The sequence below is a fragment of the Schistocerca americana genome, chromosome 2 (assembly GCF_021461395.2).
Source record: "Schistocerca americana isolate TAMUIC-IGC-003095 chromosome 2, iqSchAmer2.1, whole genome shotgun sequence".
NCBI classification, from domain to species: Eukaryota; Metazoa; Arthropoda; class Insecta; order Orthoptera; family Acrididae; genus Schistocerca; species Schistocerca americana.
The window spans coordinates 185,160,336-185,175,623 of record NC_060120.1 but is presented as its reverse complement, the minus strand read 5'-3'; the positions used below and the strand labels follow the sequence as shown (position 1 = coordinate 185,175,623).

At 39.2% G+C, this 15,288-nt stretch overlaps 1 protein-coding gene across 1 annotated transcript in view; it reads left to right on the top strand.

Moving 5' to 3' along the window:
• The window catches only part of LOC124594890 (guanine nucleotide-binding protein subunit beta-2-like 1), a 109,636-nt gene that overhangs the window by 76,728 nt on the left and 17,620 nt on the right, over positions 1 to 15,288 (top strand). The window contains exon 6 of the mRNA XM_047133363.1: positions 13,733 to 13,873. Coding sequence (XP_046989319.1) covers positions 13,733 to 13,873 — 141 coding nt within the window. The remainder of the gene's footprint in view (positions 1 to 13,732; positions 13,874 to 15,288) is intronic.

The window sequence follows — 15,288 nt, the reverse complement described above, 5'->3', positions numbered from 1 at the left end:
AGACGAGAAACCTGTGTTGATTAGAACAATGCTTTAACTTAACTGTGAAATAAGTGTTACACAATTAGGCCATGTGTTAAAACAATGATAGTGTGTGCTCCATATGTACCTTTCTATTCTTCAAGAACTGTGAACTTTGTAGTTAAGTTTTTACTGCACGTAAATGTTCAGTAGTAAACTATTGTAGCAGTATGTGGAGGTTTGCCTGCGAACTATTAATGAGGCTTATGGAAATTGAAAACAATGGTGCACTGGCCATATATAAATCTTATTATTGGGGGGTTGTGAGCAGTGAAAGTAAACTACCGTGAAACACAACTGTGCATCTGTCGGCCATATTATTTAAAGTAGTCAGTGTTGTACTTCCACACCCCATTTTTCAGCTAGTATCACAACGCAGTAAGTCGACACCGAGGACAACAAACGGATAAATAAAGCGAGCAAACCATCACACTGTGCTGGTACTGCAGGTGGCTGAAAGTAAGTAAACTGCAGTCACATGCCCTGCCCCAAGGGCATGCTGCTGTATTGTATGGCTAAAGGATGACATTGTCTTGGGTAAGATATTCCGGGGTAAAGTAGTCCCCCATTTGGATCTCTGGAAGAGGACTACTCAGGAGGATGACATCATCAGGAGAAACAAAACTGGTGTTCTACGTGTTGAAATGTGGAATACTAAGAGCCCTTAATAGGACAGGTGGGTTTGAAAATTTGATAAGGGGAAGGATAATTTGAAGTTGTAAATTGTGGGAATTAATGAAGTTCAGCAGTGGCAGAATGAAAAGGACTTTCAGTCAGGCGAATACAGGGTTGCAAATAAAAAATCAAATAGGGGTAATGCAGGACTAGGTTTAATATTGAATAAGAAAACGAGTGTGGGTAAGCTGCTGTGAAGATCATAGTGAATGAATTATCATAGTAAAGATAGACACAAAGCCCATACTCACCACAGTAGTAAAAGTTCATATGCTAACTTGTTCCACAAATGATGAAGAGAATGAAAAAAATGTATGATGAGATAACACATTATTCAGATAGTTAAGGGAGATGAAAATTTAAGCTGTGGGGGACTGGAATTTGATAATCGGAGAAGGAAGAGGAGAAAAATTAGTTGGTGAATGCAGACTGGGTGAAGGGAAAGAAAGGGGGAGCCACCTGATAGAATTTTGCGAAGTGCATAGTCAGATCATTCCTAACCCACAGTTTAAGAATCATGAAAGGAGGTTGTGTATGTGAAAGAGACCTGGAGGCACTGGACGGTTTCAGATTTATTGTATGATGGTAAGACAGCTTTTGGAACCAGATTTTAAATTGAAAAATTTCCGGGAACAGGTGTGGACTCTGACCACAATTTATTGGTTACAGGGTGTAAGTTAAAAGTAAAGATATTGCAAAAAGGTAGGAAATTAAGGAAGTGGGACTGAGTGAAACAGGACATAGGAATACAGTAGATGATGAATGGGTAGCTTTGAAAGAGGAAACAGCGCAGCATAAAAGGATCAGCAAGGTAAAAAGAAAGACAAAGCTCAGTTAGAAATCCTTGGATTTAACAGGAGATATTGAACATAATTGAGGAAGGGGGGGAAAAAAAAAAAAAACGAAGACGGGCAGAAAGTGCAAAATGGTTAAGCAGGAATGGCTAGAGGACGAATATAAGGATTTAGAAAAGTAAAGAGGTCTTTGGAGAAAAAGAGACAGCTGTATGAATGTAAAATAACTCAGGTGGATAACCAGTAGTGAGCAAAGAAGGGAAAGTTGGAAGGAATATATAGAGAAGCTATACAAAGGAGATCAACTATAAGGCAGTATTATAGAATGGGAAGAGGAGATGGGAAATACGATACTGCGAGAAAATTGACAGAAGACCTAAGTCGAAACGAGGTCCCTGGAGTAGACGCAAGTCTGTCAGAACTACTGATAGCCTTGGGAGGGTCAGCCATGCCATAAAATGTTTGATCTAGTGTGCAAGAAATCGGACAGGTGAAATACCTCAGACTTTGAGAGGAAGGTTATTGTTGTCTTCAGTCCAGAGACTAGTTTGAAGCAGCTCTCCATGCTACTGTATCCTGTGAAAGCTTCATTTCCCAGTACCTACTGCAACCTACATCCTTCTGAATCTGCTTAGTGTATTCATCTCTTGGTCCCCCTACACGATTTTTACCCTCCACACTGCCCTCCAATATTAAATTGGTGATCCCTTCATGCCTCAGAACATGTCCTACCAACCGATGCCATCTTGCAGTAAAGTTGTGCCACAAATTCCTCTTCTCCCCAATTCTATTCAGTATCTCCTCATTAGTTACATGATCTACCCATCTAATCTCCAGCATTCTTCTGTAGCCCCACATTTCAAAAGCTTCTATTCTCTTATTGTCTAAACTAGAAATCATCCATGTTTCACTTCCATGCACAGCTACACTCCACACACATACTTCCAGAAACGACTCCCTGACATTTAAATTTATACTTAATGTTAACAAATTTTGCCATTGCGTTTACATTTTATATCTTCTCTTCTTTGACCGTCATCAGTTCTTTTGCTCCCCAAATAGCAAAATTCATATACTACTTTGTCTCATTTCCTAATCTAATTACCTCACCATCACCCAATTTAATTAGACTACATTCCATTATCCTCATTCTGCTTTTGTTGATGTTCACCTAAAGTTTTTATGTCTTCTCCATGGATTTTAATTCCTGCTCCAAAACTGCTTTTGTTTCCTTTACTGCTTGCTCAATATACAGATTGAATAACATCAGGGATAGGCTACAACCCTGTCTCACTCCCTTCACAACCACTGCTTCCCTTTCATGCCTCTTGACTCGTATAACTGCAGCCTGGTTTCTGTACAAATTGTAAATAGCCTTTCACTCCCTGTATTTTACCCCTGCCACCGTCAGACTTTGAAAAATAGTATTCCAGTCAAAATTGTCAAAAGCTTTCTCTAAATCTTGAAACATAGGTTTACCTTTCATTAACGTATCTTTTAAGATAAGTCGCAGGATCAGTATTGCCTCACGTGTTCCAACATTTCTACGGAATCCAAACTGATCTTCCCCGAGGTCGGCTTCTACCAGTTTTTTCCATTCGTCTGTAAAGAATTCGTGTTAGTATTTTGCAGCCGTGACTTATTAAACTGATAGTTTGGTAATTTTCACATCTGTCAACACCTACTTTCTTTGGGATTGGAATTATTATGTTCTTCTTGAAGTCTGAGGGTATTTTCCCTGTTTTATATATCTTCCTCACCAGATGGTAGTTTTTTGTCAAGGCTGGCTCTCCCGAGGCTATCAGTATTTCTAATGGAATGTTGTCTACTCCTGAGACCTTGTTTCGACTTAGATCTTTCAGTGCTCTGTCAAACTCTGCATGCAGTATAGTATCTCCCATTTCATCTTCATCTATATGCTCTTCCATTTCCATAATATTGTCCTCAAGTACATGGCCCTTGTATAGATGCTTTATATACTCCTTCTACCTTTCTGCTTTCTCTTTTTTGCTTAGAACTAGGTTTACATCTGAGCTCTTGATATTCATGCAAGTGTTTCTTTTCTCCAAAGGTCTCTTTAATTTTCCTGCAGGCAGTATCTATCTTACCCCTAGTAATACATGCCTCTACATCCTTACACTTGGCCTCTAGCCATCCCTGCTCAGCCATTTTGCACTCCCTGTCGATCTCAGTTTTGAGACGTTTGTATTCCTTTTTTCCTGCTTCATTTACTGCAGTTTTATATTTTCTCCTTTCATCAATTAAATGAAATATTTCTTCAGTTACCCAAGGGTTTCTACTAGTCCTCATCCTTTTACCTATTTGATCCTCTGCTGCCTTCACTATTCCATCTCTCAAAGCTACCCATTCTTCATCTACTGTATTTCTTTCCCCCATTCTTGTCAATTGTTCCCTAATGCTCTCCCTGAAACTCTCCACAACCTCTGGTTTAGTCAGTTTATCCAGGTCCCATCTCCTTAAATTCCCACCTTTTTGCAATTTCTTTGGTTTCAATTAACAATTCATAACGAAAAGTTTGTGGTCAGTCCACATGTGCCCATGGAAATGTCTTACAATTTAGAACCTGGTTCCTAAACCTCTTTCTTACCATTATATAATCTGTCTGAAACCTTCCAGTATCTCCAGGCTTCTTCCGTGTATACAACCTTCTTTCATGATTCTTGAACCAACTGCTATGATTGTTATGCTCTGTGCAAAATTCTACCAGGTGGCTTTCTCTTTCATTTATTACCCTCAGTCCATATTCACCTACTATGTTTCCTTCTCTCCCTTTTCCTACTATTGAATTCCAGTCACCCATGACTATTCAGTTTTCATCTCCCTTCACTATCTGAATAACTTCTTTTATCTCATCATACATTTCATCAATCTCCTCGTCATCTGCGGTACTAGTTGGCATATAAACTTGTACTGCTGTGGTAGGCATGTGCTTCATGTCTGTGTTGGCCATAATAATGTGTTCACTATGCTGCTTGTACTAGCTTACCCGCACTCCTGTTTTTTATTCATTATTAAACCTACTCCTGCAAAATCCCTATTTGGTTTTGTATTTATAACCCTGTAGTCACCTGACTAGAAGTCTTGTTCCTCCTGCCACCGTACTTCACTAATTCCCCCTATATTACCTATCTATTTCCCTTTTTAAATTTTCTAACCTACCTGCCTGATTGAGGGATCTGCCCCTTTCCAGGAACCACACATTTGTCTGACCTCTCAACAGATACCCCTCCAAGAGGAATAATTCCAATTCCAAGGAAAGCAAGTGCTGACAAATGTGAATATTACCAAATTATCAGTTTAATAAGTCAGGATTGCAAGATATTGGCTCGAATTCTCGATGGAAGAATGGAAAAACTGGGAGAAGCCAACCTCAGGGCAGATCAGTTTGAACTCTGGAGAAACATTGGAAAAAGCAACGCAGTACTGACTTTGACTTCTCTTAGCAGATAGGTTAAGGGAAAACTTACATTTATGGCATTTGTAGAACTAAAGAGAGCTTTCAACAATGTTGTCTGGAATACTCCCTTCAAAATTATCTATGTAACATGGGAAGAAGACAGGGAACGTAGTGCCATTTACAACGTTGGTGCAAACTGGATGGCAGCTATGAGTTGAGGGGAATCGTAAAAGGGAAGCAGTTATTGAGAAGGGAGGGAGACAGGGTTGTAACCTATCCCAGTGTTTCTCAATCTGTACATTGAGCAAGCAGTGAAGGAAACCGAAGGAAAATTTAGAATAGGAATTAAACTCCAGGGGTGAAGAAAAAATTTGAGATTAGCCGATGGCATTGTAATTCTGTAAGAGACAGCAAAAGACTTTGAAGAGCAGCTGAAAGGAATGGACAGTGTCTTGAAAGTAGGATATCAATGAAAGCAAAACAAGGATAATAGAATGTAATCAGATTAAGTAAGGAGACGATGAGGTAATTAAATTAGAAAGTGAGACACTAAAAGTAGTAGTAGATGAGTTTTGCAATTTGATCCAGCAAAGTAGCAGATGATTGGTGAAGTAGATAGGATTTAAAATGTATACTGGCAATGGCAAGAAAAGTGTGTTAGAAGAAGAACTGTTTAACATCGAATATAAACGTGTTAACGAACTCGTTCCTAAAAGTATTTGTTTTTAGTGTAGTCATGTATGGAAGTGAAGCATGGTTTATAAATAGTTTAGACATGAGGAGAGTATTTTGAAATGTGTTTCTTTAGAAGAATTCTGAAGATAAGATGGATAGGTCATGTAACTAATGAGGAGGTACTGAATAGAAAGATGTAAGTTATTTGTAGACGAGTAGGAAAAACAAACCAGTAATGTTATAATACAGCATTAGTAGTGTGCTGCTTCACACAGTCATATCATTTAAATGTCAAGGCATACTGTTGCAAAGTAATATGAAATGGAACAAGCATGTAATAATTGTAGAAGGGAAGGTGAATGGTAGACTATTCGGGGAGAATTTTGGGAAAGTGTGATTCTTCTGTAAAGGACACAGCAAATAGGACACTAGGGCAACCTATTCTTAAGTACTGCTCGAGTGTCTGAGATCCACATCAGGTCAGGTGAAAGCAAGACGTCAAAGCAATTAATAGGAGGGCTGTTAGATTTGTTACTGGCAGGTTTGAACAGCATGCAAGTATTGCAGAGATGCTTCAGGAACTAAAATTGGAATTCCTGGAGGGAAGGCAACATTTTTGATGAGGAACATTATTGAGAAAATTTAGAGAAGTGGCATTTGAAGCTGGCTGCAGAATGATTCTATTGCTGCTGATGTATATTTTCGCAAGGACTGCACAGATAAGAGAAATCAGAGTTCATATGGAGTCATGTAGACAGTTATTTTCCCTTGCCTAATTTGTGAGTGGAACAGGAAAGGAAGTGACCAGTAGTGGTATGAAGCAACTTCCAACAAGACTGAATGGTGGCTTGCAGAATATGTATTTAGATCTAGATACAGAATTAGGAAGATAAGAAATTTGTCGTAAAACTTGACTAATAGAGGGGTTTGACTGATCTGATATTTTCTGAGACAAGAAATCACCAATTTTGTATTGGAGGGAAGTTGGGCGTGGGGGAAGAAGATAGAGGGAGACTACAGCATTATTATCGCCCTAAATATGTTATGTACAAGGAACTTACATTGCACCAAATAAATTACTCAACAAACTTACCAAATAATGTTTCTCAAACTTTTTCTTCGAATATAATTTTAAAAATTTTGTTTTCAGATTCCAGGCTATTTACTGAATTATTGCCCTATTTCATATTAGAATTATAAGGCATTCTTGTAGTGTAAGAATAGGAAAACACCACTTAAGTAAAATCACAATATTAAAAAAAAGTGAAACTTTTACTTTAGTCATGACAATAAAAATTTGTTTAGTTTAAGTTAAATTTTGGTGAGTTGCACTTAGCCATTACCAATTTCTCATGGAAAGAGACCTCCGGTCAGCCCTACATCGCAAGCTCTGCGATGTCTAGAGCTCGGAATGGTCTGTCTAAGCTCCGCATGGTAAAGTCGTCCACGGCCGTATGGAACTCATCCTTTAGGAGCACGCGTAGGGACTCAGTTGTTCTCTGCCATCTCCGAATTGGACATACGCGGTTGACCCACAGCTATCTCCTTCGCCGTGAGAACCCGCCCAAGTGTCGCTGTGATGCAGGGCTGACAGTGGTCCATCTTCTGATGGACTGCCCCCTTTTAGCCCCCTTTAATTTACCAGCTGCACTTCCTTTAATTCTAGGTGACAATGTCTCTATAGCTGACTCAGTTTTACGTTTTATCCGTGCAGCTGGGTTTTATCACTCACTCTAGTGTGGGTGCTCTCGCATGATTTCTCAGGCTACACCCACTCCAGTGACTTTTGTGATGTGGCTACCAAAATAGTGTCTTTTATGGTTACAAGTTGTGTTGGTACCTCTATCAACACTTTCCAGCTGGAGGTTCTTCGTTTGTAGTTGAATGGTTGACCTTTCACCTGATCCATCAACCACTGTAGTTTGTTTTACTCTAGTCAACTATTTGCTCTGCTCCTTTTAAGTGTCCTCTATTTTGTGTTATTGCATTGTTAATTTTAGTTCTGTACCACTTGCTATTCCCTCCGTCTGGGTGCAGAGGTTATACTTTTACTGTATAGGCCTTTTACAAGTATATCTGTTTGGAACAGGGGACTGATGACATCGATGTTTAGTCCCCATCAAACCCCAAAACCTATATAAATTGTTTTGTGTACTCCAGTTTGCTTTGTGTTGTGCCTACTCAGTGTTTCCGTTCCTTATTTAGAATTAAGTGCAGAGACCAAACTTGGTGTGTCAAAGGATTTGAATAAGACTCACACCACTAGATGGAATTGGTGATCCATATGACTATTACATCAGTTCTGCCTCCCAGGTATGCAGAATTTGGTCATAAGTTGCCAGCCCTGTGAAAGGGAGATGTGCCCCCCCCCCCCCCTCCCCCCGCCGCCCCGCCCTCACCGCACCACACTTTTCTTCTCAACTTGCTAAAGTCCTAGTTTGTTTACATTCATGCCCAACTGCCAGAATAACATCAGATACAACATAAGCGCCGTTAGCATGAGAAATAATGGAGCATGCATAAATAATTCGAACTTTTAATTACATTTTGAGAAGCAAATTAATTAAATTACCAACATTTAAAATTGAAAGCATTTTACTTGGCACACTACATGACTTTGAGAAGACAGCCTCAAAATAATTATAATATTGGAAATCTGTCACTCCTTGTTTGCAAATAAATTGATCACTGGTGAACTGAAATTTTCAATTTTACACATGAATTACTTTTCACAGGATAGCATTCCCATGGCACTCAGTTGTTCGTCTTTCATAGCCTTTCATAGAAACATTTTAATTTTCTTGAGCATTGCAGAGCATTAACCAGCTTCTGATGTCGGAAAAGGTATTGTGGGTAACAATTTCAAAACTTTGAGTGTCTCGAAGGTGTCCCAAAGCCCATCCTCTAGAATCAGCAAAAGAAATGGAATTGTGCCAGAAACAGCTCTCAACTCAAGCATAGGATAGAAGACTTGAAGCTCTCTCTTCAACTTTCTTTTCTGCAGAAGTAAAGATGTTTGTGTTATTTTTACATACTTATTATGTCAAATTAGTTGGCTGCAGTGAGGTGTTCCTGTACTGAAAGCAAAATTTTTTATTAGAAAGGATGGCTCACAAACTTATAAAGCATCTCTTCTTTTATAATCGTCAAAAATCCTTTGCTTCTTGGCAGGCACTATTTCATCATTTTCGAAACTAATCTCGTTAATCATAGTCAATGCCATTCCTTATGTTTTGCATTACTGCTTCAAAGTTCTGAATATATTGTTTTGCTTTAGTCCTTTCAGTTACCTTCTTTTGAAACTGATTTAAAGGTATGTCCACATGAGGCATTAGCTTCTGGAAAATGATGGCCAGAAAATGAATTCCTTATCTTACGGTCTTCTTTTGTGCGAACTAGCTTTCTCAGTAGTAGAGAATATAGTCTTCTACTCTCACTGGTTTCAGTGGCTTCCCAGACAGTAATAAGGTCTTCCCTATTTCCATAAACATCCTTTGCTACTTGCAAATGCTAATTCCATCTCATTACTGACACACGGGGCAAACTTTTCTAAATCATACTATCCATTACTTTTGATCTCTGTGGCAAATTGAAAAGAAAGAAGAAATACCTGAAAGATGTGCTAAAAAGATGCGGTCATTGCGATTAACAGAGGCTGCTGTAGACATAATAATGTTAAACTGGTGCACAAAACAGTGACTGTAGTTGGCATTTGAGTATTTGTCTTAGTTTATGTACCACATTTGACTTGCTAGTCATAATGTTTGCACTAACATAGTTCTGAGCTATTAGTTTTACGTAGTCGCTGCCAGCTAAGAGTTCAGTTGATTAACCAAAGTTCCAAAATCATTTAGTGGGTTTTTGCCTAAATCGTTAAATGGTTTTTCCCTCAACAATATATCAGAAAGCAGTAATCAACTGAAATTCGTAACATGCATCTGTGGTTTCATCTAAGATTATTGCAACATAATTGGCATGTTCTATTTATGAACTTCCTCATGGTACAATCCCAAGATGAATTGCAGTAGTTCATTCCAAACAGTCTTAGAAATGCCTTTGAACGCTGGTACCTGACTGAGATGAACTTGAAGATCTTTGTCCAGTTCTGCGCTAAATTTAATTGGCTCACAAAAATATTTTTAGAGACATCAGATTCATTGTGGCCCCAGAGAACCAGTTCCAAAGTGCCATAGAACCAAATACAGTTTACAATTAAATTCAATATATATCTGTTCTTTTCTACTTGTTTGTTGTGGCTGTCAGTTGTTCGGACAGAACCATATTATCAAACATGACAAACATAAACAGAAATACTACACTGTTGTGGTGAACACACAAGTTTCTTCTTCTGTACCAATAGCCCTGCTGTGGTGAAACATGCAAATATCAAAATAAAGCCTCTTACTTTTAAAATCCAAAACCATACCTGTATTAGAGTTACATGCAGCTATTAATAATGATATTTAAGTATGTGATTTCTGTATTTGATGAATTATGCATTAATTTATGTTTCCAAATGTATTAGCATTAACTTGCAGAAAGAATGTAGCACTGGGTTACAGAAAGTTTGAGCCTGGAATGTATTTTAACATTGTTGCTGGATGGCAGAATCGTGCTTCTGTATACTCAGGCCACTGAAACTTTCTGCTTGACACATGGGTTTCAGGTTGGCAGTGTAGCAGTTTAACAAAAGAAAGAGAAGTGCTAGGCATGGGGGGTGAACCAGTCCGCATGTAGCAATAGCTTCCAGTCGTGATAGCAAGGCTCCCATGTCCCCGACTTTTATTTGTGTGAACATAAAAAATGTGGTTGGTTTCTACCTTGTGTTTTATTGTACTGTGGTGCAGGAATTCTGATATGTGGAAAATGCGACAGAAAATAGTTCATTCGCTTGGTGACAATCCTTTGCAATGAGGTGTGCCGCTAAACATTCAGGTACTGGAGTTATTTTGGAGAACTCGTGAGTTTTATTGGCAGGAGAAAGAAAACATTAGTATTGATGGACAGCTGTAAGTTCCTGCCGATAAAGTAGTGGAACATTCCTTGAAAACTCTTAGAATTAGTGCAAGGACAGTAATAGGAGTGTGTTACTGCAAAAGTTGAGGGCACCTCAAACAGATAATGTATTTCTATCAACTTCTGAAAAGAAGAGAAAGCAGCCTCACTCGGTCACCGACTTAGATTCTTTCCAGGCAACACAGTTTGCAGGCATATTTATGCTTACTGCAGCGGGAAATGGTATCCTACCACTGAAAAGTTGCTAGTTTTGAAAAGAAAGTTACCTTTTCAGGCTTTGGTAAATGTCACTAAAAATTATGCTGAAAAATATGGGTTTCTGTTACAAATCGCTAGACGGACACAGTCCTGTTAGAAAAGACACATATTGTAATGGCTCGAAGCATATTCTTGCGCAGAATTGTGGACAAAGATATTCATTCAATAATGTGGATGATTAGATAAAACATGGGTTAATGCCAGGGATGGCGTCAGCAAATGCTGGATGGACGACACTCAAAGCAGTAGTAGTCTTTGTCCAATGGGAAGACAAGCAAGATTGTGGTGCTTACAGGTTCTCCCAGTGGCTTTGTTCCCGCTGCACTTTGTTTTTTGGTCCAAGAAGACAGGTGATTACCATGGAGACATGGACCAAACAAGATTTGTTGAGTGGTTAGGAACCTTTTAAAACAGTTTCTGTCTCTACAGCCGTTGTAATTGGCAGTGCTTTGTATCTTTCAGTGATTCTGAACAGAGCCTGAACCACAGATGATTGTAAAGAACTTACGGTGCAGTTTAAGTTAAAATGAACGGTCGAGATAGCAATAATATTTGTTCATTAACTGGTTTCGGCTTATGTGCATGCCATCTTCAGAATTTTTGGCCCCCTGTGACTGGTGCTGGCAGCTCTTCGGATTTTTCGTGATATGATCGTGGTATTGCAAGAAATCAGAGGAGCCGCCAGCACCAGCCATAGGGGGCCAAAAATTCTGAAGGTGGCTTGTACACAAGCCGAAACTGGTTAATAAACAAATGTTATTGCGATTCCGATCATTCATTTTAACTTAAATATAGTATCAGGCCGCTGCTCTCTGTAGACTATTGTCAAAATTTATTAGGGTGTATAGGTTACAGGTGTGAAACATTGCTGTGGATATGAGCATGATGAAGTCTCTGTTATATTCGCTTGTTAAAGAAAATACGCCCAATGTGCCTGTATGTGTATTAGACAAAATCGTCAAGGAGTAGCATCACACTGTAGTAAGGCTGCCACTATATCACTGCCATTTCAACCACATTGAGACAGTATGGAGAAATGTGAAGACAAGACATCAGGAACGAGTCCTTTACAGCAACAGAGGTGGAAAGGTTGTTATGTGAAGCTCATAAGACTCTGGATGCAGCCTTGTGGAAGGAAAGATCAGACGGATCAAGAAACTTATTTGAGCAGCACAAGCAGTGGAAGGCATCGTCAGTGACCATGAACAACTAATGATTTACAGTGGTGGAGGTGATGGTGATAACTGTTTTGGTGCTGATTCTATTGATAACAGAGAGCTTGATGGAATTGCACCATTGTTGCCATAAATTGGTGGTGATAGGTTATAAATATTGCATGATTGTCATTTTAAAATCTAGAGTGTGAAGTTACATTTCGGAGTGAATGTTTTCAAAATCTTGGTGAAGAATGTGGTTCAGTTTTTGAAATACTGGGTGGTATGAATCACAATAGTACTCCTTTGTGGACAGTGATTGTCTCTCTCTCTCTCTCTCTCTCTCTCTCTCTCTCTCTCTCTCTCTCGTCTGTCTGTCTGTCTCTTATTCCTTTGCCCACCAAACCTATGTAGTACCCTTGCCCCTTCGTACTTCACCTCTGCTCCCAGGTGTGCGCCCCAAGGCTCATGTCCTTGCAGTAGTAGACACAGAGAACCAACACCACTCCCAAACATCCTTCCCACTGCCACCTACTGTTGTCCTGTCTCACACATCTTCCACCCAATTAAAGCCAGGGTTTTCTGAAAAAGTAGCCATGGTATTTACAAACATAGCTGAACTACCGCTCCACTTTCTTCATCAGCATGATAACTAACAAGCTGTCTACATGAATGGCCACTGCTAAGCTGTTGCCAAGTCACATCTAGAACATTTAGTTGCTGAACATGGTGCCCAAAATGATGTGCTTTACTTTAATGACTGCTCCACAGCCTGTGCCATGTGGATTCTTCCTACTGACATCAGCTTCTCTTATTACACAGATGGGAACTCTCCCTACAATATATCCTCCCGTAACCCTTCTTGGCTTCAATCTTTGCTAGTCCACATCCTCCTCCACCTACACATGATGTACCTGCTCCCACTCCAGTACTACACATGACTTCTATCCCACCCATGAATCTACTAGTGTTTCTGTGTGATGAGTAGCAATCTATCCTTCCATATTTTTGTAGTTCCAAATGTCACTTAGGGTTTACAGTAACATGTTCCATGTAGCCTTTGTATTTACGCCACAGTGGTGTGGAAGTAACCAATTTGTTAGCTAAACTTGTGTTTAAATATGTTTGTTAACCAAATTTGTATTTAAATATTGTTGCTTTCTGACTGTAAACAGGTGAATTCGCCCCGTCCAAAATTTATCATTGGTGTAGCATCCTTTTATGTCGAAAGTTAAATATGCTTCCTATATAAAAATGTTAATTGCAGAAAAGAAAATAATTTTTTAACCACATTACTAACTATATCATATGTTGCTGTATGTGTTCTGGGATCAATACTTCTATTACATGCATAAATAACTAATTTTGCTTTGTTTATGAAATTGAAGGTAATTTATGTATAAGAAATGACAGTAGCCTTAGAATTGAACATTGTGAGGCTTTATTATCTTTTTCATTTATCATAAAACTATCCCCTTTTCTACAATTGTTATATTATTTGATTTTTGAGTTAGGAATGTACTGTAGAGAAAGAATTGTCAGAAAGAATTATTTATAGTACCTTCCTTCCGTTCTTTCTTTCTTTCTTTCTTTCTTTCTTTCTTTCTTTCTTCCTTCCTGTCATTTTTTCCATCATGTTAACTGAGTATGTATTAAAGTCATTGATTATTTTACTGCCTCATTGCTGGCACGATTGTTAAAAGTTAATTTTTCTCTTGCAGGACTGGACAGTAATGCTTTGGGATCTGAATGAAGAAAAGCACTTGTATACTCTGGAGCATAAGAGCATCATCAATGCACTTTGTTTCTCTCCAAATCGATACTGGTTGTGTGCTGCTACTGGGCCTTCAATCAAAATTTGGGTCAGTATCTTTGCAGTTGTTAATTTACTGACAATGAGACATAAGCTAAGGTGTTCTTCACTCTTGTGACATTACATATTATGACTTAAAATATAAGCAAAAGTGAGGAAAGGCATCTATTCTCTGTAGCCAGTCGATATGTCTTGCACACACTTCTAGTTTGTGGGCTATCATTATGCCTAGTTAAAGTATATGCATGCCCACAAAGTAAGGGTTTCCGTTTATGGGCAGGCTTAAACTAGAAAAGAATAGTAGCTCGAAAGCTAGTAGTATGTCTGTGCATTGCAGACCAATCATCTGCAAGACAGTGGTTGCGTTTAACAATTTTCATTGTTTGTCTCCCAGATATTGCCTTATTGTAATAAATTAAAATTACCTTAAAGTACTATTCCATTAATCTATTTACAAGGCAACCAACTGTACATCCAGCAGGTCTCTCTCTGGTCCACAGGGTTACCACAAGTTCGGGAAACAGAGAATTTCAAATATGTCATGGAAATATCAGGGAAATTTGAAAAAGGCATTGGAAAAATCTCATTTTTGTCTCAGTACATAAAACACTTTGTTTACTGAGATGTCTCATGCATAGCTACCAGCTGGGTGCAGTTGAGTACGTGCACCACTTCCCTACTCCCTCATTGTTACTGCTTCTCCCCTTCCTACCCCTCCCCTCAGCTTGCAGTAATTCCCGCCACCACTTCTTGCCACTAGCCTAGCAGCTGCCGAAGAGAGGCAGGGAGGTGGAAGGAATGGTGTGTTTGGATCTGATTCTCAGAGACTGTTGACACAGCAGCCAGAGATGCCAGTCATGTATGCATGAGTTGTGTTTGAGTGACTGTGAATGTGTGTATGCTCTTTGTTTTCCGACAAAGGCTATGGCCGAAAATTTAGTTGTGAGAGTGTGAATCTTTTCTAGGTGTCTGTCTGCGGCACAGTGATCATCTTTACAGTGAGTTGATATCTATCATCATTAGTATTGATTCTCAGAGTATTTGTGCAATTTATCTGTTGCTTGGATTGATCAATGCGGTCTCATTTCACCAACATGGTGTCTGTGACACGTGAATAGCAGGCCACATGAGTGGACTTCCACGACGGGCCAAAACCACAGGTCATTCCTGTGGTTATCCCTAATGGATTGGACCTGGCGATCAGAAGCGCATCATTTCTGACTAATGTGCAAGCTGTGCCTATTGGGTCTAGTCTCACCAATCTGCCTGCAGTCATGGTCTGTTTGTGTGGGCATAATGCAGCAGATTTTTACAGTTTATCCAAGGACCGAGGACTGCGGTGCACCTTGGCAGGCCAGAGGCCATGGACGGTGGATTTGAGGAATTGCAACTGTCTCATTGCAAGCACATCGTTCAGTGCGGCATTTTATAGACATTATTTATTCTAGTACATTTTGACACTTA